This window comes from Sinocyclocheilus rhinocerous, unplaced genomic scaffold, assembly GCF_001515625.1.
Source record: "Sinocyclocheilus rhinocerous isolate Xijiao unplaced genomic scaffold, SAMN03320098_v1.1 scaffold591, whole genome shotgun sequence".
Lineage (NCBI taxonomy): Eukaryota > Metazoa > Chordata > Actinopteri > Cypriniformes > Cyprinidae > Sinocyclocheilus > Sinocyclocheilus rhinocerous.
This window is the reverse complement of record NW_015641476.1, coordinates 500,731-526,335: the sequence shown is the minus strand read 5'-3', so window position 1 is coordinate 526,335 and position 25,605 is coordinate 500,731. Positions and strand designations below refer to the sequence as shown.

The window sequence follows — 25,605 nt, the reverse complement described above, 5'->3', positions numbered from 1 at the left end:
TCCGCGAGTCCACTAGGGTCCGCTATGGTATGCGTGATGTAAAAATCGTCATCGGAGAGTGTGCGTGGAGGCTCTGAGCGGACATCCGCGTGCCTCCCATTTTTTGTGACCGCGCGTACTTGTCCGTAGACTTGTCAGTAGGTTACTGCGCATCCTCAGTCTGTGTGAAGAAGCCCGTTGCTACTCGAACCTGTACAATCCGTCGATAAAACAATATAAAGACAGCCAGATGTGCAATAACTCTGGGCAATTCTTTGTTCACATGTGTGTTTATTGTTCATGCCGATCTACTACGCATGTATGGAACACAGCGTATGCTTTCGGAAGTATAAATACAAGTAGTCCGCGTCCGCGCTGTCCGTGTACACGTCCGGATTGCTCATGCGGAAAGTATAACACAGGCTAAAGGCAGACAGATCAGAAGCATATTCACAAGAATAAAGAGCTAAGAAAGGACAATAAGACTACATGGACAGTAACTGATTATGCCATAATTTAGGCCCAAAGGAAATAAAATCAACTGAGGACAACTGAGGAATGGAGCTGGTGGTAGAGGAGTTCACAAAGAAGAAAGGAGGGCTGGGTGGGATGGGGTAGATGGTGGTGTGGAGGAGTTTAGCAGATGGAGCAAAGTCAGGCATCGCTGTAATCAGCAGAGAACCCAATCTAACATACAGCTTTACAATCTGTATTTCACACACACATATGCTCTTGCCTGGGCTTCATATACACGCATTCATCTGCTACCTCAGAGGAACTGATTTAAGGCTGTGAACTAGCTTGAATGGTGCCACCTTCTGTTGCATCAAACCCCAGAGAGAGCCTTAAGGGAATAGTTCACCCAAAAACGAAAATCATTTACTCAGCCTCATGTCATTTTTTAACCGTATTTATTTTTCTTAAGTGGAACACTAAAACTTGACAGAAAGAATTACCTTCCACAGCTTAAAACATTCCGCTAAATATCTCATTTTGTGTTTTACGCAAAGCATAAAATCAGGTTTTGAATGACAATTTATGTGTGAACTATTCTTTTAAGATGGGAGGGCCTAAAGACATGAAGGTAACCATCAGCACCTTATGGAAACTGCCAACCACCTATACGTAAATGTGATGTCTGAGGTTAAGAGATTATGGGAATATCAGTATCCGGTTGCTAAGTCTGAAGTCATGTGTCACAGTTTCTGGGTCCAAACACTATCAGACAAATGTCTGACACCTTTTCTGAATTGTTTAAAGGGGTCATATGATGCTTTTTTAAAGATCATTATTTTGTGTATTTGGTGTAACAGAGTATGTTGAGATGCTTTAATGTTCAAAAAACTAAAGAATATCTCTTTGGTTTTGAGACTGTAGTCTGTGCAACTTCAGGGATCTTATCTATGCATAATCAGCTTGTAACACTCCAAAGAGAAAGGACAACTTGAAATCGCATCATATGACCCCTTTAAATAATAATGTCCAGGACACTTTGAGCCCGGAGACTGTAGTGAACATTGTAATTTAAAAAAAGAAAACTTAACTTAGAGGTGCACTATAAATGATTGGTGCTCATAAATGTCTGTTGAGATAGTATTCTCACTTGAAACAGAGTAGGCTTGGACCAGGAAACAGTATGTGATATGTCGCGACTTAGCAAGTGGATAGCTGAAGCTTTGTCTCGCCATCTTCAGAAACTGCACCCATCCCCACCTTTGTACAATTTAATACTCACTCTGACGGTGACGTGGAATGTCAGCGGGCGCGTGATCTCTGCCATTGTGTGGGTCAATGGGTTTGGGAAGGACCTGAGCCGGGTTAGGAGGAGGAGGAAGTCCAACTCCCTCTGCCTTTAAACCCTCAGCTAATGAAACAAGCACAGAAACAACACTGGGTATTAAAAAGTTACATTTCTGTAAGTAGAGGGATGCCACTTAATGATTTGACTCTAATCTCCATTATTCCCATGTGAAAAAACAGTAAAAGTAAAAATGTAAACTTCAATTAATGACAGGGTCAAATAGAAAATAAGAAAGATGAAAACAGGACAGCTTCTCCGCAGCAAGGAAAGAAGAAGAAGAAAAAAAAAGACACATAATAAATAAAAAAAAACAGAAGTTCTACTACATGGCTCCCCCAGTACAAAGAAATCACAAAGCTATATTTGCATTGTCTAAAGGAAATATCAGTGTTTGAGCAAATAGTGTTTTGATAAAGCTTTGGTTACACTTTATTTCGATAGTCCATTTTAGACATTATATTAACTATAAGTAACTTTGCAACTACATGTCAAATACATGTCAACTAATTATCATTAATTTGCAACTACATGTCTACTAACTCTCAGAGTAGACTTAGGGTAGTAGACATGTAGTTGCAAATTAATGAGAATTAGTTGACATGTATTTGACATGTGCATGCAAAGTTACTTACTGTTAATAGAATGTCTAAAGTGGACTATCGAAATAAAGTGTTACCAAAGCTTTTGGTAATATCATACAGAAATTGAGAAATCTTATGTAAAAAATTGCACCTATAGTAATAAAGTATTAATAAAAAATACTTTCTGAAAAAGATGAAGAGTCATTTTAATACAGTTTTGCCTTGTGTGCCCTGCAATAATGTAATCCTTACTGCCTGCATAGTAGCTGTGTGTGTGTGTGTGTGTGTGTGCGTGTGTGTATATATTTGGGTCCTGCATCACATTTCTAAGACAACCAACAATTGAAAAGTGTTAGTATGAGCAATATAAGCACATATAAAACATGACCTCTCACCTCCCAGCTGTCTACGCTGCTCCCCAAACTCATCTGCCTTTATGCCTGCCTTATTATCTTTGTCAAACAGCAAGGGTTTGTCTGCCACCGGCTTTGGAACCTGCTGCTGCACAGGTACATCGTTGTTCCCTAAATGCAGGTTTTCATCATGGGGCATGTCTGGTCGGTCCAACGGTTGCCCGCGGGCCAAATCATCCCCTGGTCTGGCACCAGCTCCAGCTCCGAACCCTGCCCTCTCCTCCTTCAGCAATGCTGCAGCTTCTGCGGGCTCCATGTGCTTCTGCGGCGTGATGGCTGGCTTCTTTAGGGCTGGAGAAACATGAAATGTGAATAAGAATTAAGTAACAGACATTAACTTTTATTTTCAGCATGCTTTAGAGTTTATTCTCTCCGTTACTCATCAGCAAGATGGCTATTCAGTAGTTCATTTAAACCTTCTAGAGATTTACTTTGTGATACTCACCAAACTGTGCATCTTCTATCTTGCCTACTTCACTGTCCTCAATGCCAGGCATGCCAGCATCGCTACCAGGTTTACCCAGATCATCTTGAGTGTATGTGATAGAAAAAAGAGAATGGGATTTTTTCAACCAAAATGTTTATGCATCTGCTTATTGAGGTTTATTCCACTACCTTTAAGAACTGGGCCGTCATTTCGCCGTGCAGCCACTGTGTGGCGCTCTGCAGTGTCCTCCTCTTTTTTTTTGATGGGTTGATCAAGATCCGCCTCCAACTTTCGACCCCCTGGGTCCACTTTACGATTCTCTAATAAACTCTGCAATGAGGAAGTTTTTTTGTTTTAATGCAAAATACAGAGTATTAGTGGAGACAAGTTACAGTTTAAACTGACTGAATTCAAGTCATTCTTATCCCACCTGTCTGAGTTTTGCTGCCTCTTCTTCTACTCTTTTCTTGCTCTCTTCATATTCGGCCTTCAGCTCAGCTATTTGTCGGCCACACTGCAAGCTGCAATGCACATATTACATTCTAGATTTATATTTGCATGATCAACGAGTCTAGTCAATTTAAACAATCCCTAATGTAGGAATGGAAATGCATAGAAAACAAGACCCCTTTTTCTGGGGGTCTGGGTCCACAAGTGTTTATATTCACCTCTCATACTCTAGCTTCTTTTCCAAATTGGTGCTGTTTTTCCGCACTTCCCTCAGTTGGTCTTCCTGTCGGATGACCTCCTGTCTCAATTCCTTTACTTGCTCTGTAAATGTGTAAAAACACACACACACACATCAACAAACATGACTACATGCCCCATTAGATCAGCAGTCCAAAACAACACAATATGAAAAATATCAGCCAGCAGGATACCATGATTGGTTTACATCAGTGTGGAGTAGAAAGAAACAACACTGTATGAGAAAATGTACAAAATAGTTGCATACCCCACCACAACCCTATACCACTAACTCAGAGGCAAAAGTAGCACTCTCTAGTGAGCATTTCTTACCTTTCAGTCTGTGAATCTCTGACATCTGGGCACTGACATCATTTTGCAGCTTATTAAAAAAACCAAAAAAAAAAAAAAAAGTGAAAACAGGAAAGAGTTTAACCAATTAAATAACTGAGTATCTAAAAGCAATACAACCAATTTGCTATTTAAAACAATACAAAATAGATAAACAAAAAACACCATAAAAGGGTAAATAATGTAACAGTATGCATAGAATACATAATTGTCTAAATGATATTTCAGGTTTCCACTCTTTTTCAGTGATCATTTTCCAGGACATTTTTTATTTACATTATTTATTACAGTGGGAATAAACGACAAGGATCACACTCTAAAGTAATATATTCCTCCCTCTAGTAGTCTTTAAAAACATACAGTTTATGGCCATGACTTAACTATAAAATCAGCTCTTTAATATGAGCTCTTAATTATACATTACAACAAATGATTTTCAAAACCAATTTCAGTACCATAAAATAAATATTGAAATATTTATTTTATTTAACTATTTGAAAAAATAAATAAATAAATAATAATAATAAAGAAAATACTATTTTAAGTATTGCTTTAAAAGGGTCAACTGAAAAATGAGTTGATTCTGCCTAACTTAAACACCTCTGATTGGCCACTGCATATCAATGTTCATGGAATTCGATATAAATATGCACAGAAGCATTTCAAAGCAGCTGTACTCAGTACTACCAGTGCTGCAGAAAGGCCGGTATTGTTACGTTTTTAAAATTTCTGTATTGACTTGGTACAGAAGTACTAATGCCTACTTTTGACAATAATCATAATTATTAAATAGCAAGTTACTGAATTACTGAAATACTTCTCTAAAAGTTGACCACTGGATAGAATGCTGGGAAACACATCAATGTTCACACTGTCAAAAGTCAGTAGTGATGTACCAATCTTGATTTTTCATGGCAAAATCTTTTTTTTTTTTTTTTTACAAGGGAATGGGCCAATTCTGATACCGATATGTAAATTTTTTTTTCTTTTAGCAAGAGATAAGACAGAATAAAAATATGAGTACATGAACAAGATTTTTTTTTTTTTTTTTGCTCTATAACAGGCTGAACTCTCTGTAGCCATTTAAAATTAGAGGCAACCACTGCATTTTAATCACAATCCAAACAAACATGCTGCATACATGAGCAGTTTCTAATTTAAATTAGATGTAATTTTAGGTTAAATTATATGTTATTTCAAATACTGAAGCAAAACCCCTACAGTCAGACTTTAGCTTTGTGAAATTATGCTATATAAAACATATCTGACAGAAACAAAATCAGCACCCTCTGACAGCAGGTGGCGCTTATGGAACAGCAGCGATACAGCATTTCCTTGGTTACCGCCAGTGGTAAACTGTTCCTTCTTAGGAAAACACAATTACATTTTTTTTTTAGTAATAATTTTCCAGGACAACTACAAGATTTTTCAGGACATTTTACATTTTCTCTCACTTTCCATGTGTTCTCCAGGACTTGAAAATTAGTCATCAATTTTCCAGGCTTTCCAGGACACGTGGAAACCCTGTTCATTATTTTATACAATTTATACAACTGTTTTATCTCTTAGATTTCGCTTTTTCCATACTTTTACCAATTTCCATACTTAAAATAACTAACCAACTTTTTGAGTGCTATAATCAAGGTTTGATTATTAGTCAACAACCCACATTTGCAGCTGTGGGTGAATAATCTCTAAATCGAAACTATATATATTTCAAAAGTTTGGGGTCAGTAAGACTTTTTAAATGTTTTTGAAAGAGGTCTCTTATGCTCACCAAGCTATTTTATTTGACCATAGAGTAGAAACAGTAATATATTGTGAACTATTTCTTATAGGAAAATTTCCTATTTTAATATATTTAAAATGCAAATTATTTCTGTAATAGCAAAGCTTAAATTTTCAGCATCCAATACTCAAGTATAATTTAATAAATATTAAAACTTTTTAAAACTCAATGTTTTTAAACTTAAAACTTTTTGGTCTGGCTTTATCAAGCCAACTTTAAAGTTTGTCTTGACAAAATGTATACATAATATTCTATATAATATTATCAATGTTAAAAACAGTTGTGCTGCTTATTGAACAGTAGTGTAACTGATCCTTCTTTACTAATTACTTTTTTTTTTGTATTTAGAAATCAAACCACCCCCTGGACATTTTGAACCCATGAGAGACTGTGTGAAGCTGCCTATAGTACCACACACACTCTTCAGCATTGCCTCTTTTATGACTCACAGTATTGTTGTCCAATTCCTTTTCAATGATACTCAGTAAGAGAATTCAATCTCCAGGGCTTTACTGCTGTAAAAGAGGTGGCTGTGATTTTGCGATAGAATTGAGAGGATGAAGCTCAGAGGGAAGTGTGATCAAGATGACTTGTTGAAATCACTGAGGGGGACGTGGACATAGTCAGAGCTTGAGCTTGCTGACAGCAGACCTCTGGCTCAAAGCAGAAGACAAGATGATAATCAGCAAGGCAAATTAAGCTGCAATCGGACATAAGGACTGAGCAATGTGCCATTACAGGGGCCCAATAAGCCTTGAGCTACTGCTATCGGCAGACCAGCAGAAGGAAATACAGCAAAATAGCAGTCTACTGCACTGTGTGTAATGTATACAGAACTCACCAACACTGCTGAAGGGTCAGCTCAAAGCCTATGCATGCTCATTCTATTTTATATTGGTGCTTCATCCAATCAATATCGGTTTGTAAAAAAAAAAAAAAAAAAGTGAGACAGCAAACTTAGGAGGTTCCAGTGTTTGTTTTCCAAACATACGCCTCCATTTATTACTCTTTCGACACCTAAAGAGGAAGTCGAGGCTTGCAGTTCCTCTCAGACACAATGGAGCCTAATGGAGCTTTAATACCCGTCCTGGAGAAAACTGTTTGCATTCCCATTCATCTCAGTGGCAGTTGCCGAACTGGCATCTACCAACTGAAAGCTAACGGCAACAGCCAGACCTTACACTGACCCCTAACCATACACTAACTCGTACCACACTCCTACTGCTGATTCCACTATTAGGCTGATCAGTCACCCGATTTAAAGTAGAAATTAATGGAGGAATCACACACAGGAGAGGGGTCAGTAATTAAAGCATCAATGTCACCCTGTGGAGAAAATAGCCAAGCTCAGCACCCTTCTCATCAGCAGGTGAGAGAGTAACAGAAGCTCACTGCATCACTTCAAACCACTTCCACTCTTGAGTCTTTTACAATATCTGGCTCAGGGCAACAACCACTCACAGACCCATAGACTTGGAGAACTGATCTTCATCCATAACAATTAGGACATTAAATAAAACTAAAGTCAATATGAAGTGGCTGTTACATACCAGGATGGAGGCAATTACTTGGAAGGGAGAGATTTCATTTTTTATCCAGCCTATTTGAAATAACATTCATAGATGGATAGTGCACAATTACACCAGGAATATGCATTTAAGCAAACGGGGTCAATTTTGATGCATGAAGTGCATCCTTTTTAAAATCAACATTTGAGCATGCTGACAAACTGATCAGCATACCATCCAAATACCACTGGTTGCAGGTTGCAATTACTTAAAAGTAATATTCATCATTCCATCACTTTGATCCATCAGGTTGGACATTTTCTGTAACCATCCTATTTTTATCCATAAGAAAAATATTGTACTGTGGTAATATTGTATAACAGAATAGAAATCAATCATTTAACAAAACTATTTTATAAATAAATGATGCCACAACAGTTAATTACACAGTTTGCAAACTGACACCAAAATGTATTAGAACTGAAATATCTGTAACCTCAAAAATGGGTTCGTTCAGTTTTGTCAACATTTGCATGTCAGCTCCAGAAGGCTAAAAGCTTCACAACAAACTTCATTAGTGAGATATCACTTATTTGCAAAGGGTCCTATGCTTCACATCTTCATTCTATTTCCTACATGATAAAACAATTACTAGAATGATTAATTATTCAAAAAGAATATGGCTGATCTTTGTTTCACCATAAACAACCTGAAGAGCCAAAGGCGATGATCTTTCATAATGGGGTTGGTACTGTTCAGAGAAAAAAAAAAAAGAAGATGTTTCTTTATTGACAACCATTCACTAGTAACCAAGATTTCAGACCAATTTTATTCCCAAGCAACATTTGAATGAGTACATCATATTTTACCAGAGCTCAATTTATTTGTAAAGCCCTTGACTTGCTGCCTTCTGCGTCAATGGTCTAGTTATACAGGTTGCGTGCTCTCAAGTTTGCACACGTCATCTGAGCAACTGCCACTGAGATGAATGGGAATGCTAATAGTTGACTTTCTCCTTGGACAGACCATAAAGCAAAAGTGAACAGGAAAGTACAAGTCAATGATAGGTGTGTCTGTGTGTGCATGAGGTCTCCACCTTTGGTATACAGAACAGGAAACAGAATGACAATAGTGACATTCCCAGCAGGGAACAGATCCTATTCTTAAACCCATGACACATGGATAAAATGAGGTATAAAATGACACCATGAAAAGGTATAAAATTAGACTCTCTTTAAGATGAAAGCATAAGAGTTGCCATGATCAGTTAAGGAGAATATCATAATGTAGCTTCAGTTGATCAAAATGTGTAGTATTGACAGGTATTAAAGATCTAGCAGCTTTATCAAGACAATCCTTTTACTGAGTTTTGTATCATTCTCATGAAAATATGGTGGTTTCCACTTTCCAGCACTTTTTCGGTCAAAAGGAAACTTTAAACAAATTAAAGGGGTCCTATTATGCTTTTTCACTTTTCATTTGATACAGGAACTATTCGAGCCGTTCATGCCAGACTGGGGAGAGAGGTGTTGTAATAATGTAAAATATGTGAAAAATAATGTGTTTTTCGAACAACCTTGTTTGAGAGCCTGTTCTAGTACACCCCCAAAACAAAATCAAAACTTTGTAAAAGAGCATAATAGGACCCCTTTAAAGAAAAATTTGTATGCCTTATGAGAAAATTAAAATAAAGCAAAATACAAGACACGTCATATAATTCAACATTTTCAGTTACTTCAGACTGTACAAGGTTGCAAAGCATCAGGGTGCCTCCTAAAACGAGAAGACATTTTACGAGAAGACATTTTACAAGTACTGCTATAGGCAATCAATGTGAAAGGGTAATAATCTGTAAAGGGGCCTGAGTGAGCAATATGACCAAACATTTGCTGCAGCACGGCATCAATCTATAAAGGTACAGGGCATCCAAATGCACATGGAATATCAATGCTCATAAATCCCATTCCCCTTTCCAGGTAGACAAAAAAACCTAGGCAGAAATGTGTCTCAAATTTGAACTTCTGCAACAATGACATCTTCCACATCACCCTCCTCACACAATAACCAAGATGATAGGTTCTTTATTTAACAGGGACAATGGACAAAGACTGCCCCAGAATTAGCTACAAGGCTAAATTTCATCTGCTGTCCCTGAGCAGGAGAGCATCAAAAACAAATTACATAGCAAAAACATCAATGTATTATAAAAAATTATATCATTAAAATAATTATAAAAATTTTTACATCTTCCAAATCATCCTCCTCTCACAATAAGCAAGATGACTGATCCATTTACTGTAAACCATAGGGTGAAAACGATATCGAAGAGGAAACAGGAGTGCTATAGAGCAATAAATGGAATGAATGCCAATTAAATTATTTTCAAAATACATATTCCTAAATGTTATTAAAAAAATAAGCAAACATGAATGGTATTTGACTTCTAGCCCTATTAACGACAGTCTCCCAACAATTATGTTGATATAATATCAAAAAAAGAAAGAGAGAGATAGAGGGCAGTGTAGGAAGACCTGGAGATGTGAAGGAGTGTGGGGGGCTCTCACAGCCCTGGGCACACAGATGGGCCCAGACCATGAGCTCTCAGTTGTGTCACACAACCACAGGGAACCCCACGGCTTGAATCCATAAAGAGCACCATGGCAGGATGCTCTCTGTCCTGTCAGCTCACATTTTTAGTGTACTGATGTTAATGGTGCGTGGGATAATATCATTACTCACAAAGACCAACTTAACACAAACAAAACATCTTAAAGGTGTATACCCGTATTATTACACACACACACACACATACATATACATACATGATTTTAAGATTTCATTAATTTCCCTTTACAATTGTAAAAATCTGTGGACAGAATTTACATGGGAAAAGTCAGTGCTGCCGTCTGTGATGCAACCTGCTGAATGAACATCACACAAAAGAAAAACTGATCTGCAGGCACAACTAGTAGAACAGGCACAAAGAGAACATATCAGTTAATATCAGCAAACTGCCTACTTCTTTAGAAAACGTATGTAATCACCTTTTAAATGCACTGTGTATGTGTGGGACAAGATAACAGCAGGGCTCGCAAAATTTCAAAATCCCTGGTAGCCCTTCGGGCAGGTACTCTTCAGATTTTGGTAGCACGAAAATTAATTTAACTAGCCCAAATAAAAAAAATACCTTTTTTTTTTTAAATATAGAAAATCAGTTAGGAGTTTAAATGTCAAACAAAAATATTTTCAATACACAAATATCAACAAATATGAAGGAAGGAATTTTATTTCACTATTTACAGGGTATCTGCAGAATTTTTTAAAAATAAATTTAAGGCAATTTATGACCCATTTTAAGAGCTGCACAAGTAAAATGAACACCGTATGAGTGGGGTTGGACAATGTCTATGGTAACATACAGTATTGAGCCATAAAATTACATGATTTACAGTTCAGATACAGGTTTTCACAAAAACAAAAATCTTATACAACAGCATTTCAGCTTTTAGACCATTTTATGAAAAGGGATAAATCAAGCATATAAATTATGTTAATTTAAAACGTATAAATATTACGGTCTTAATTGTTTAGATTTTTAGAAGGCACATTAACTTTTTTCTCATTTACAACTCGATGTGTTTGCTGCGTAAAAACGAGTTGATATTTGTATTGATCTGACCATAAATGGCAAGAAAGACTTGTTGGAAATGCAAATTCATTCTCTGCCACGAGGTGGCACTTTAGGAGCGCTAAAATATTGTGGTTTCCCCGGTAACGGCTCATAAACGCTGCTTTATCAGGAATTATAGGTAAAATGAAATTAAAATGCCAATGACACGTTTCTGAGGACAGTCGGTTCCCTTCAGATACATTCAAATAAAGACATCCACGCCGCATTTTGACTTGAAACGTGCAGCGCTCATATTTATTCAATGACATCATTGCCTTTTGAAGTTTAATCCAGCCGTATCGCCACTCTTGTCTTTCCGTCCTCAACTGTAAGACCTCTTGAAATTATAATTAAGACATTTCTTATACCATTTAACGTATTTAAAACTTTTTATGGCCTTAAGTTTGATACAACTCACTTTAGGAGTTTTTAAGGACCCGCGGGAGATCTGTATTTAAAGTCCCCATGAAATCAAAGTTTTTAAATAAAGTTTTTTTGGGTGTTAGCTGTTAGTATCAATATGTTAGTTTTAAGGTTATCTATAAAGGCAGTGTGCTCCAAATGGCACGTAGTGCACTATATAGGGGACAGGGAACGATTTAAACGGTGTAAATATGCTTTCCGTTGAGGAAAAAAAGAAGTCTGCTTTCGCGCTGTGTCACGCTAACCACCGCACCGCGCACACACTCTGCTCCGGTCCAGAGAGACAATAGCACGGAGCGGATCACATGCGCGAGTCGGCACAGACCACAAAATGTATCGGAGCTATTTGAATTCTACACGGAATGTTATATTTTATAGCAAGGTGTAGCTAATCACCTTCTCCATGGCACACAGCCAAAACGCACCTTAAAGATTCTGAGGCCACATGAGACCAAAACTGAATTATTTGGCCTCAACACCAAACGATATGTCTGGCAGAAATCCACTACAGCTCACCATCCAAATAACAGCATTCCTCCAGTAAAGCATGGAGGTGGTCATATCCTGTTATGGGGGTGTTTCTCTGCAGCAGGGACTGAAGCACTTATCAGGATAGAAGGAAAAATGGATGGGGCAAAATACTGTCAAATTCTTGAGGAAAATCTGCTGCCCTCTGCCAGAAAGTTATCAATGAGAAGGTTTACCTTCCAACATGACAATGACCCAAAACACACAGTGGTTGAAGGAGAAAAAAGTGAATGTCCTTGCATGGCCCAGTCAGAGCCCAGAACCCCACTGAAAATCTGTGGAATGACTTGAAGACTGCAGTCCACAAACGCTTACCATCAAATTTAACTGAACTTGAGCAGTTCTGCAAAGAAAAGTGGGCAAATATTGCAAAGTCTAGATGTGCAAAGCTAGTAGAGACAGAGAAATATCCCAGCAGACTAAAGGCTGTAATTAAAGCAAAAGGTGGTTCAACAAAATACTATTTTTTTTTCTGACATGTTGGTGTTATATCTTTCATTTGGATGTTATATGTTGCACTGAGTAAATACAGCTGGATAAAACAAAAACTGTGTATGTCTTAATTTCAGGCTGCAAAGCAACAAAATATGATTATTTTGAAGGGGGTGATTCTTTTCTATAGCCAACCCACTGTATATGTGTATAAAGGAAACCCTCGTGGTCATTTTCTCTCACCCACCTTTTCATCGGTGCAGACTTTGACCAGCGCATCCCTGGCCTGTAGTTTGCTCTCCAGCACGCTGTAGTCTCCGTCCTTCTGATCGATCTGTTTCCGGTGCGTGTCCACCTGCATCATCAGCTCGGAGTTTCTCTTCTCCAGGCGCGAGCGCGCCGCGTCCGTGCGCTTCACCTGCGTCTGCATCTCGGCCACCTCGTCCAGCAGCCGCCCGTGTTTAGTGGACACACTCCAGTAGTTAAACGACAGAATGACGATTATCACCAATAACACGATCAGAATGAAGGACGGGAGGCGACCTCCACGTCGATTCGCGCTGAAGCCGATCATCGCGTAATCGAACAGAGATTACGATCCCTCGCTTTGTGTGAGCGCCGCACGTAACTTAAAGAAGAAAAACTATTGATGTGGCCACTGCTCTACTAAGTTATCTATCTCGAAAGATTTGTGTTCTTCCCCATTCGGCTTACAGCAACCTTGAAGTGTCCTGAAGTTGGTCACACAACTACTTGACGACTCCACCGGATCCCTTCCGCACAGTTGGCGACTTCAAGCTTTTCCTTGTTTGCATTCATGCGACGCCACTGTCAGTAGATCAAACACACCGACACACACAGGCGACGTGGCCTATGAGAGCTGAAGCGCGCTAACGGCGCACAGGCATGAGCTTTCCGTTCTCCGCCTGATCCTACAGCACTTGATAACGCATTTTTATTCGGTTACGGTCACCTCTGCCGTCATGCTCGTGTGATAAATACACTTCTGAATGCACCGTTCGCTGTATGTTAGCTATAACCTCGCTAAAGTAACTTAGCATGCGTGAATCTGGTGGGGCAACAGCCGTGCGTTAGCTTCAGTTCAACAACGCGATACCGATTTCTTTTAAACACACAATGACAAACACACAAGGCCAACCCGAAATTGGGCATGTAAACAAATCTATTACCATTAGCAAAAAAGCACTAATAGCCTATTAGCGTTACATCTGACACCGCTAGCAAGGCCTGATTTACAGTATTCTGCACATGCACAACAATATGCACCTGATATAAAACAACACCGTATAAACAAACTGAATGATGCGTTTAGCGCGTCTCTAAATGCATTTCCATGCAGAATAGACTGTACATACACCGCTAGCTTTAGAGTTCGCTTGTTCTGAAACTCAGCTCCAGCCTTCCTCCTCTGTTCTCGGTCCTGCAGAGTGCATGCGCAGACACCGTGTATTTGTATATATACATATAAGTAAACGCGTCAGCAAAATATCAGATTTCGTAATCGTGTCCTTATCTCGTATATCATCTAACTGCCAGGTTGGATGTCTCGATAAAAACCAGAAAAATGTCGTCCAGCGTGTAAGGTGAACAGAGGAGCGTGATTGACAGCTACAACAACCAATCCGTGAACACAATAGTACACTTTAGACGAATCTAATTGGCTGTGGGCGTAACTGCTTCTGTCGTTCAATTTTCATTGGACGCTCATATAATAAGAGAAGGTATATGGCACTAGAATGAACATTCTCATCATTAGCCAAAACGTCGCATTTATGGGAGCCCTACCTATTCCGGGATGTTGCTCATTATGTCTTTTATATATATATATATATATATTACATTCATTTAATGCCTGAGGTTGATTGAAAATATCAGTTAGTTAAGGCTATAAAGTGTAAGAGCCACAGTAAATGTATCTTCAAATGATTTAAACAAGTAGTTGCCATCTAGTGTGACAAATAATCAGCCTCCCTGTCTGGTTTACCAAAACTTTGAGCAGAGCAAATACACAGACTGAGCCTAGTCCAAAAACAAGGATTTTCACTGCATAATCACAGCAAGATATACCTGAAATAAGTCTGCTCTTTGTTTGGGGCCCATTACAAAAAGTCTAAGCACACACAAACACTCAAGAGTCAAGACCCTGTTAGAGTTGCACTTACGTAACTCAATCAAACAAACAATGACTTGAGGGTCTTAAAATAGTAGTCTATAAAAAAAAATAGGAACAGACGCATTTTTATTTTGCAATACAGAAAATAATTACACACTGAGGTAAGTTGAATAATCCAGCTTCATAAAGGTCTCTGTCCTGCAGTGGCACACAATGACCAAGTATGTCCAATAATTCACATAACGTTTGCAGAAGCTGTGTATTACATTTAAAAAAAAAGAAAGAAAAAGGTTTCATGAAGAGGTAAATCCATGTTGTCATCTTCTATGGTCTATTACAGACCCACTCTCCTATTTAGCACAGTAGCAAATTCACTTTAACAAATATTTTACTTTTTTCTGACAATAAAATAAAAATATATACCCCTGCAGGTAAACACTCTGTCTTTCTTTATTTTTCTTTTCTTTTCTTATAATTTTTTTTACATACGAGAGAGCATCAACTCTATAATAACTGTTTTTTTGTTTTTCCAAGAGCTACAGTTTTCTGCTGATGAGAGTTGGGACTTGTCCTTGGCACATATTCAGAGGATTATGAGGAAAAGAGTGTTTGTAGTCTGGAGGGTCAAAGTGTAGTTTCTCTGCATACACTGATGTGGCTTTGAGGCTGGCGTGGAGGCTGATGATCCAGGGTAGCAGGGACATCTGTCTGACTGGATCCTCTGGGTGGACGGCGCAAGGATGAAGACGGGGAACTCAAAGCTCCACAGCTCTGTAAATGCAGGTCTTCATGAGCATGCTTCCTCTGGCTGCCCGTGATCTTCTGTGACTGTGTCATCAACTGTGTGAAGGATATGAGAAAAACAAACATCCCCAACGTAATTCAGTTGTGATATTTCACTTTCAACCATTAAAGCATACAGTAAAACTGTAAATGTATTCATTTCAGGTCATATGGTAAGCATTATGTATTATACACAAAAATATGCCAAATTCACCTGATCAATTATACTTGCACTGAAAATGGCCTCCTCCATGTGTTTCTCATCAGATTTAATAACACATTTAATGCTGTTGACCACCTGCTGGACCTCCAGAGGTAGACTGCAGCTCGAGTGTTCCAGGAACTTGGCCACCAGCACTTTGGTGTCTTTGTAAGTTTTGAGGTCTGCGAGAGACTGTGGCCGTTCTGTAGACATTGAGTGAGGGATGTGAGGTTTGAGTTGGATGTCCACATTTCCACCGTCCTTCTGCTTCTTGCCCCCTCGGCTGCTTTGTTTGGCAGAAGGGTGTCGGGTGCTCTCAGAGAGCTCCATACATGCTGTTCAAAGCAATGCATTAGTAGGTTTATTCTAATAACCATAATTTTACTTGAGAATGAATAACTGTATCTTTTGAATACTGTGTTACAGGGAAAACAGAAATAAGGTGCAACCTTGATCACAGGGAGTCTGTGGGGAGTCCTCAGGTGGATGTTTAGAAGCAGGAGCACAAGGGTCACCTGCAAGTGAAATCACATGCTCAGTTTTCCAGATTGCTCATGGATTATTAATGACTTAATATGATGCTGTATGATATGATGTGCAAAGATCATATATTTTTCCTCTACCTACAACAAAGCAATGATTGTATAAACTCAACAAGTTACACATATGTGGTTTTCATAATGAGCTTAACCCGGTTTATTGTCTTTTTAAACCCCAGATAAACTAAAATTTCCCATTTGTAGTTTTGAAACTGAGTTTGCACTGATTTTAACCCTGAGTTATGAAAGCATGCACTGAAGAAACTTCAGTCCTACTTTTGTGTCATTAAGCCTGCTTTGCAAAAGGTGTACAATGTGAAACTATATAGTGTTAGAATGTAATGGCCAGTCTAACCAATAATAAACTGAATAGCACTTGCCTCATTAAATATTTATGTACTTCTTCAGTCACAGAAACTTTTAGGCATTGCATTTTGTTTCAGCATTTGAAGGAAAAATCTAAATGTCAAACACTGACAGAACAAATCAATTGAGGTAAAAAATTATGAGTACCATTGTGGTCCAAAAAATAAATATAGGACAAAATACAGTCAGGAATACACTGATATTCAAAAAAAAATTTTTTTTTAATCCAAAATACAGTAAAAACAGTAATATTGTGAAATATTATAATTTAAAATAACTAGCCTACTTTTATTCCTGTGATGGCAAAGCTGTTTTTTTTTAGCAGCTATTACTCCAGGCTTCAGGGTCACATGATCATTCAGAAATAATTTTAAAATACAAAAATGTGGTTCTCAAGAAACATTTCTTCTTATTATTAATATTGAAAACAGTTGTGCTGCTTAATATTCTTGTGGAAACTGTTACTTTTTTAGGATTCTTTGATGAATAGTTCAGAAAAGTTCAAAAGTACAGCATTTATTTCAAATAGAAATATTTTGTAATATAAATGTCTTTCACTTTTGATCAATTTAATAAATCCATATAAGCCCAACTGATGCGCAAGAGTGAGACAAACTGCTATTTAAACAGGTCATGTATTGTATTTGTCCAATCAATAATATTGACCCTGCAAATAAGAGCATTAGCTTGGGTTTTTACAAATGTACAGTGTGAAACATGAAAAAAGCTAAGCTAGGATTCTGTTAAGCTAAGGTTTAGAATGAATGAATGGTTAACAGTTCAGTGTGAAAAACCCTATAGATCCACAGCGAGAAAAAGAACTCACGTACTTCTAGATATGGAAGTACAGGATATGGGTTCACTAGTGGAACGCACAATCCTCGCCAGCTTCCGATACCCTTTGGTGGCTCGGAGTGTGTGGGGCCGCTCACGTTGACTGGAGTTGCTGAGGGCAGAGGTAGCATGGGGCTGTGAGGAAGAAGATGATGGGGACCAGACGCTGAAGCACAGCCGGGTTCCCCGCAGTTGAGCGGTGGGTGAGGGGGTCAGAGCAGAAGCTGCGGCGGCAGTGGAGGTCACTGCTGAGTTGGAAGCACATTGTGATGGTGTGCTTGGAGGGAAAAGTAGGGTAAGCTTCTTATTGGTTCGTTCTCTGTGCTGTGTGCAAGACATGGGTTTAACGCCTGTAATCTCCTCCTTCTCAGGCACGTTAACAGCATCGGGAGACGACTGGGAAAAGTGGAGCTTCGAATCCTGCGTGACAGAAGACTCGCTGTGGTCCAGTCGAGCAGGGGTCTGCCGTCTCAGGGAAGAGTGGGTGCTGTGATCCAGACTTGTGCAGCTACCGTCAGTAGGTACAATGCGCAAAGTGCCATAAGGAGAGGAATCGGAGTCTTGTACTTCTAGAGAACACATGTCTTCTGAGGAACAGCTGTGATCAGGGATGTCTGCAGTCTCAGACACCATAAGGGAAGCACTATCAACAGAGGCTAAGGGAACAGAGACCATATTATCGTTATATACATACAGACAATGACTGAAGGCTGTTAAATGAGTGTCTGTACTTGTATAATATAATGTATATAATTTGTATACAACCACAGTACCGCTCAAAAGTTTAAGGTTCGTCAGATTTTTAATGCTTTTGAAAGAAGCTTCCTATGCTCACCAAAGATGCATTTATTTGATCAAAAATACAGTAATATTGTGGAATATTCATTGAATTTAAATAGGAATTCATTTTTTAGGCTTGTGAATCTTGTGTTTGCTTGTGTTGCAGTTTGTACATTTACAAAATTGTCAGTTTTCCTAGTCAGTCCAAAGATGTGGTCACATTAGTCAATACCGTTTGCATTATTCAATAGATAAGTATAAAGCACAGCTCACACAGAAGTCCGTTTCAAACCAAGCAACTTTCTGTTGGTCAGTGACCAACTTGAGCAAAATCTGTGTGATTTACTTTTTTGCCCTCATGTGAAACATGCTGATCATGCAGATTCCTACTAGAATGACTGGATTTCACTCACAAAATTTCACCAAGCACTGGCAAATGTGACCGTACCTTAAGTCTGACGCTGAAGACTGGAGTAATGGCTGCTGAAAATTCAGCTTTGCCATCACAGGAATAAATTACATTTTAAAATACAGTATATTACAATAGAAAACTTAATTTAAATTGTAATAATAAATTGTAATATTATGTTTTTTCAAATGTCTTGGTGGGCATAAGATACTTCTTTTAAAGAAACATCTTACTGACCCCAAACTTTAGAAGGGTAATATGGGTCCTTGAGTAAAATGTTTTTCCAAAGCAAAATCTAGGTCCTGAAGCAAAGCAAATTGAGAACTATTATTCCATCAAACATTACAGATGCATTATGCTAATGTGGAAGGAATGTAAGATTAGAAAAAGTCTTTCACACTAAACAGCCCACATATATACACCAAAGAAAGCGAAGACTTCTGACTTTGTGTTTGTTAATAAATATGCTTGCAGCATCCTCACCCTGAGTGCTAAGGCCAGCTGTGGTGTTCCTTTCACACAGACTGGACTCTGTGACCTGTTGCTCAAGACTGGTGGTGATCTGGATGGGAGAAAAAAACATTTTAATTACATTTCTAACAAGCCGATCAATAACGTGTTTAGAACTCAAAGGCTTTTGAGTGTAACCTTCCGGAGAGGATGGTGATCGAAAACGGTCTTACACCTGAGGATGATAACAAGCAACTGCAAAAGGCGGAGAATCAGACATCAGAACATCTGGCACTGAGGAGTCTGCTGCAGTCTGACATCTGGCATCACACAGTGCTTTAAAACAACTGTGCCATCTTGTGACCTGCAGGGGGCTCTCTAAGATCACATTTGCGCTCCAAACGTCTGCATTATTATGACTGCTCACTGTGTGGTTTCCATAAAAAAAAAAAAATCTTTATAACATGATTGATCCAAAACACATAACCTACAGAGTATTCATCCTATATAGAGAGAGCTTATTTCACAGCACAGAGGGACTTTATAAAAATGTGGAAAATAAGCTGCAGGTTACAATCAGTAGCTATAAATAAAGCTGACTATATCAATTTAAAAATATGTCTTCCTGTCTCTTGCTAGTATTGCTGTTTTCAAAGCTTCTCAGGCTTGTTCAGGTAAGAAATGGCTCCACTGATTGAAATGCCCCTGGTGCTTTGTTCGCAGATGGTTATCAATAGCTTCACATGAGAAAGGTCTAAAATCAAGGAAACCTCTTGGTATTTTATCCCTTTTTAATCACAGACTCTTTTAGGTAGCAAACAAAACTTCAAAACACACAAAACATAATCACGGGCTCAGTCGCTGGATTTGAAAGGTTTGGGTGGTTCTTTGTGCATCTCTTTGCAGAGAGGAGAACTCTTGTTCCCTTTCATCGGGTGAAGAAGAGAAATTTGATGGAAAATCATTGTTCAAAAACAGGCCCTGCTCTCACTGTAAGAAAGCCCAATTCTTTTAAATGGAATGAAATCCTGCCTATATTGCTGATGTGTTCCAGAGAAAATTATAATCCATTATACAAAGGCACTTGTATTAATTTCTTTCAGCCCCTCAAGTGCACCGAAGGACCTTTTGACTGTCGAGCTTTACACAGACAAATGAGTGTAACTGAAGAGGAGGAATATTGCTGAATTGGTGTTAAGCTAAAACATAGAGTCTGCATTACTTTAAGACTGAAATACCTGCAAACTAGTACGATCTATAAGAAACCAGGAACTATAATAAAACAGGAAAAGGATCAATGATGTGATGCTCATCTATTCAAAAATACATCAAATGCATACACATACAAAGACTCAAATACACCTCATTCATGATGGGCATGTTTTAATTTCTGAATTTAAATTCATTTGGATTATTTTGGGGGCTATGTGGTGTGTCTCTTGTTAAATGACTCAAAATTGAACATCAAAATTGTAGCCACCCAAAATGACTCTTTCTTTTCCTGAAACATGCTCACTTTAGGCATTTCAAAAAAAATCATCTGATATTGTGTTAAATTAAAACAAATAGTCATGCAACTTAATACTAGACACTACATAGCCAAATCATCATGCAATATTACAGTAGTATGTAGAAAAGGTGTCACCTGGCTGGCAGGTGTCTGTCCCACGACAGATTCATAGGGTGGTGGCAACTCAGATGGATATAGAGCCCCGGGGCTGTTTATAGGCACCCCATAAATAGCACTGAAGGGAGAATGTGGAAAGTCCAGATGCAACCCTCTAATGGAGAGAGATGATAGTAAAACATGATTACAACACTGAATCAATGTTTCAACACATTTGGCTGTATTATATTGGTGGGGATGATTTAGGAACAGTGGAAAATGAAACCATTTCCTCTTTATCACAGCGAGTTATATATCCCATTCTTTTAATTAACCAGACTCCCTCTGTCATATAGGAGGGGAGGAATCTGTGTTTTTTTTTCAGTTGTTTCTTGTGTATTACCACATCCTGACACTGATTGTGCTTTGAAGCATTCTTGTTGGGCTGCTCTGCTCTCAATGTATTTACTGCTTTGTTGACACATTAGTGTGGCCGCGGGCTAAACAGCCTCATCAGCACGTTTTTTATGACGGGATGGTGGGTAGAGTGTCTCACAGTGCGAGACAGAGAAATCAATTGTGGATTTACACCAGGCCATGGACATGTTCCATAATATGGATTCTCAGAGCAGTTTGCATTAAGACCTGCACTTACACAACATGATTGTGGATAGGTCCAATTTAAAAAAAAAAAAAAGAATGGATGTTTTTCATAATCATTCCATGGGGCAATTTCACAAATCTCTGTGAATCAATCTATTCACAAATGCACAAACCTCTTTCTCAGAGCACAGGATTTGCAGCCAAGCAATCTGGGATCAAACCGTTTCTCAGATAATGCGCAAATATTATGTCATTTCCTGTCAGCTGGGACGTGAGCTGTGTGTCTGTATGTGCGGGTTTACCTCTGGCCCTCCATCACAGGTGTGCAGGTGTACTCTGGGGGGTAGTAGGGAGGAGGGGGGATGGGTGGGATGAACTCGTCAAAATCCAGCGTCTGGTGTAAGATGGTACCATGAGGGGTCATACAGTCCGCGCTCAAGGCACGTGCCCTGTGTGGCATGAACTGATGAAAAAGATTAAAAAAGTGAGTTTAAAAAAAAAATAGAACATACACAACTGTTCAAAAGTGTAGGGTCAGTAAGACTTGTTTATTTTATTTTATTAATTTATTTTTGAAAGAAGTCTCTTATACTCACCAAGATGCATTTTATTCAATCAAAAATACAGTAAATACAGTAATATTATGAAATATTATAATTTTAAATAACTGTATTCTATTTTAATATATTTTAAAATGTAATTGATTCATGTGATGCCAAGCTGATTTTTAGTAGCCATTACTCCAGTCTTCACTGTCACATGATCCTTTAGAAATAATTCTAATTTGCTGATTTGGCGTTCAAGAAATATTTCTTATTATTATCAATGTTGAGAACAGTTGTGTTACTTAATATTTTTTTGTGCAATCTGTGATTTTCAGGACAGGATCACATTTTTTCAGGATTCTTTAATGAATAGAAAGTTCAAAAGAACAGCATTTATTTGAAAAAGATTGTTTTTTACTGTTACTCTTGATCAATTAAATGTGTCCTTGCTAAAGTATTACTAATAAAAAAAAACCCTACTGACCCCAAACATTTGAATGGTATTGTAGGCTATTTGATGACCCTCTAATGAAACATTCACCGTATTATACTGTTCTTTGAAGTCAGATAATTGTCATTATGTTCAAATAAGGCAAACTATGAAAACCACTGTGTCCAAAACAATGAAGACTAAAAGTAGGATGTCAGTTGGGTTATAATATATATAAAAAATAAAAAAAAGACATAAGTAGGTCTGGATATTTTGCAAGGATATGAGAACAGAGAGGATAGTTAGGGCCCTTTCTCACCCTGCTGAGACCCTTTGGCTAAAGAGTTTCATTTTATGCAATTTAACCCTCTGATGCATGAATTATTAAATTTAAAGAAGGATTTTACTTCAAAGCAAAGAATATAATCATTCCAAATCTTCTTTTTCCTTCTATTTTTGATGTATTGAGAGAGTTACATAGTGGTCATAATCATTTTCATCAGCCATGTAGAATTTAGGTTATAATATAAGAAATAGAAAAACATATGGCATTAAGAAAAGAGCCATATAGAATGATGAGGAAGGGTCAAAGGTTGTCATCCATGGTGATTTTCATGAGATATCATTGTGTGAATGGTTAAAGGGATAGTTTACCCACAAATGAAAATTATGTCATCATTTACTCTCCCTTTCAGAACACAAAAGATATTTTGAAGAATGTGATCATTCACTTCCACTGTATGAACAAAAAAGGCATTTCTCAAAATATCTTTATGTTCCACAGAAGAAGAAAAAAATCTTACAATTTGGGACGACATGAGTGTGAGTAAATGATGACAGCATTTTCCTTTATGGGTGAACTATCCCTCTAAAATAGCTTTTAAAGTTCTATCCATGAATCAGCCGGTGAAAAGTTCAGATGGATAGAGTAACTCATTTTGTGCCATTCTTGCAAGTTCAATGATAGGTTCAGAACGTTTTTATGATGACAATGCACTTTCCTGTTGATGACTTCTTAGAATACGTGAAGGCTCATCAATCAGAAGGCACTGAAATCATCCTTGAATAGATCAATCTGATCCTTAAAGATCATTAAGAAAGGCAATGACCGTAAATGACTGATAAGTACAGCTAGCAACATAAAGGCATTACATCACAAAGCCAAAATCATGATTCAAAATAACAATATATACAGAGAGTATAAAGATACAAATGAACAGGTTGTGGTGAAATCACTTAATACAGTTGCAAAGGGAAAAGCTCCATGCAGTGCTTCACCTCATCCCTGCCCTCGGGCCTCTGTTGTCTTTGTGCATGGACTGTGCAGCTGGTAACAGCAATGATTTCTCGCTTTGCCACTCTGTGCCCCGAGTCCAAACTAATCCCACAACTGCTCCAGCGATTCACAGAGCCGCAGCCATGCTAATATAACTCATCTCAATTCATTTCCCTGTGCCCATGCCTCTGCTGCAGCCATCCATGAGGCTGTGCAATTTACTGCAGCACCCATAAACCACACAAAGCCCACTCTTAAAGAATGTTAAAACTTTATGTCCCACAAGTTTATTTTCTCTCACATAAAACAGGCTGGCTGAAAAAGACAGATCCACTAAAAGGGAGCGATGACAGATCCACGGTTCTCTCCCACTGAGCATTGTAACGTCTGTGGTCTCATCCTCATGTAATCTTACACTTAAGAAATTAATAGTACTTCTGACAAATCTGCTTGAAGTACAACCAAATGAGATGAAGACTCTTGTCATAGCATCAGTGGCTTTGAGAAACCTGTTTTATTCTGCATAAGAGAAGAGCTGAATACAACTCTTTGGATGCAAAATAAATGTAATAAATTAATCATGCGTGACAAATGTGCCTGCAATGGTAACCATAAACCTTGAATTTTGTGTGATGTCATATCCAGGTTGATACATTAGGTATCAGAACAATGAAAAATTTTATAAAACTTTAATTGAATTACTTAGTGAGGAAACCCATAACATAAGGAAGAGTAAACAATCATTGTCCTACAAATGAAAAAATTTAAGTATAATTAAAGGCAGGGTATGTGATTTTTCAAAAACACTTTAGAAAACTGATTCGGGCCGAATCGCAAAACAAACTTGTAGCCAGTCAGCAATAAGCGGAGCTATCAGAATAGAGGCAAGACCCTTTTGGGGTAGGGCCTGTTTGTTTTGGTGATTTCAAATATCAACATTGGCTACCAGAAATCACTTACTCTGCCTTTAAAGGCCACCCAAATATGTAAATATTAAATAAATAATTTTTGTCATCACTTACTCACCCGCATGTTGTTCCAATCCTGTATGACATTCTTTCGCCTGTGGAACACAAAACAAGATATTTTGAAGAATGTTGGTAGCCTAACAGTTTTGTTTCCATGACTTCCATTATATGGATAAAAGTACAATGGAAGTCAATGGGAACCGAAACTGTCTGGCTGGCAACATTCTTCAAAATATCTTGTTTTGTGTTCTGCAGCAAAAAGAAATTCATACAGGTTTGGAATGACATGAGGGTCAGAAAATTTTCATTTTTAGGTGAACTATCCTGTAAACTAGTGAAAATGTACATTCAAATAACTTGGAACTGAAGTCTTTGTACATTCAGATATACCCCGACAAATATTTTTCAATTAAGAGTTAAGCTTATTTACTGTCATTTTATGAAAGCAATGGGTTTCCTTACTTTAAATAAAGCCAACTAATTTTACAAAGTCCAAGACCACTCTGTTATGACCCCTGCTGGAGAGCCAAAAAAAAAAAAAAGGATAGGAAGATCCAAAAAATCAGCATTTGTTTCTAGACTTGATTATTTCTTTGATCCAAAAGGAAATCAGGTTACTCTTGGGAAAGTGTCTTAAGACTAAGTCACAGGATATATTTCATGATTTGTTCATATTGCTCTGAATTGTACTTATTGAAAAACATTTTTTAGGTCAATATAAGATGCACTAATGAAATCTGATTAAACTGCCTATTCTGTCGATGGTTATGTGTATATATTATAGACAATTTTTCTGGCATTTCGCTAATTAAACTTTTACATTTTCACTTGTCTTGATTGTCTGATATTTTCTCCATGATGTAATGGGAAAATGTAATGTGCATTAACACACTCAGAAAGATGCACACACATTGCGGTATGGATCACACTTACCATCTGTAGTAAATCAGTAGAAACCATTTGCATACAGCACACAGCCGTGGCCAGAGCACACACAATGGTGGAGATAACATTCAGTGCACACACACTGAAAAGCAGCTCCTGGGAGACAGAGAGAGAAATGGAGAGACAGGGATAAGAAGAGAGAGGAC

General features: G+C 38.0%; 2 protein-coding genes across 4 annotated transcripts in view; both read right to left on the bottom strand.

Annotated features, from left to right (window-relative positions):
- golm2 (golgi membrane protein 2) overlaps positions 1 to 14,235 on the bottom strand; it is a 16,922-nt gene extending 2,687 nt beyond the window's left edge. Inside the window, exons 1-8 of one of the 2 annotated variants that reach the window (XM_016571708.1) lie at positions 12,837 to 14,235; positions 4,222 to 4,276; positions 3,870 to 3,972; positions 3,632 to 3,722; positions 3,390 to 3,531; positions 3,220 to 3,303; positions 2,757 to 3,065; positions 1,715 to 1,843 (exon numbers count right to left, since the gene is read on the bottom strand). In XM_016571708.1, the coding sequence (XP_016427194.1) occupies positions 1,715 to 1,843; positions 2,757 to 3,065; positions 3,220 to 3,303; positions 3,390 to 3,531; positions 3,632 to 3,722; positions 3,870 to 3,972; positions 4,222 to 4,276; positions 12,837 to 13,163 (1,240 nt within the window). In that variant the 5' untranslated portion in view covers positions 13,164 to 14,235. The remainder of the gene's footprint in view (positions 1 to 1,714; positions 1,844 to 2,756; positions 3,066 to 3,219; positions 3,304 to 3,389; positions 3,532 to 3,631; positions 3,723 to 3,869; positions 3,973 to 4,221; positions 4,277 to 12,836) is intronic. The other variant, XM_016571709.1, reaches the window with a different exon arrangement.
- Positions 14,236 to 14,936: 701 nt separating this feature from the next.
- The window catches only part of fam189a1 (family with sequence similarity 189 member A1), a 108,020-nt gene continuing 97,351 nt past the window's right edge, over positions 14,937 to 25,605 (bottom strand). Inside the window, exons 5-12 of one of the 2 annotated variants that reach the window (XM_016571706.1) lie at positions 25,448 to 25,555; positions 21,598 to 21,758; positions 20,708 to 20,867; positions 19,120 to 19,198; positions 17,444 to 18,103; positions 16,158 to 16,223; positions 15,721 to 16,043; positions 14,937 to 15,563 (exon numbers count right to left, since the gene is read on the bottom strand). In XM_016571706.1, coding sequence (XP_016427192.1) covers positions 15,348 to 15,563; positions 15,721 to 16,043; positions 16,158 to 16,223; positions 17,444 to 18,103; positions 19,120 to 19,198; positions 20,708 to 20,867; positions 21,598 to 21,758; positions 25,448 to 25,555 — 1,773 coding nt within the window. In that variant the 3' untranslated portion in view covers positions 14,937 to 15,347. The remainder of the gene's footprint in view (positions 15,564 to 15,720; positions 16,044 to 16,157; positions 16,224 to 17,443; positions 18,104 to 19,119; positions 19,199 to 20,707; positions 20,868 to 21,597; positions 21,759 to 25,447; positions 25,556 to 25,605) is intronic. The other variant, XM_016571707.1, reaches the window with a different exon arrangement.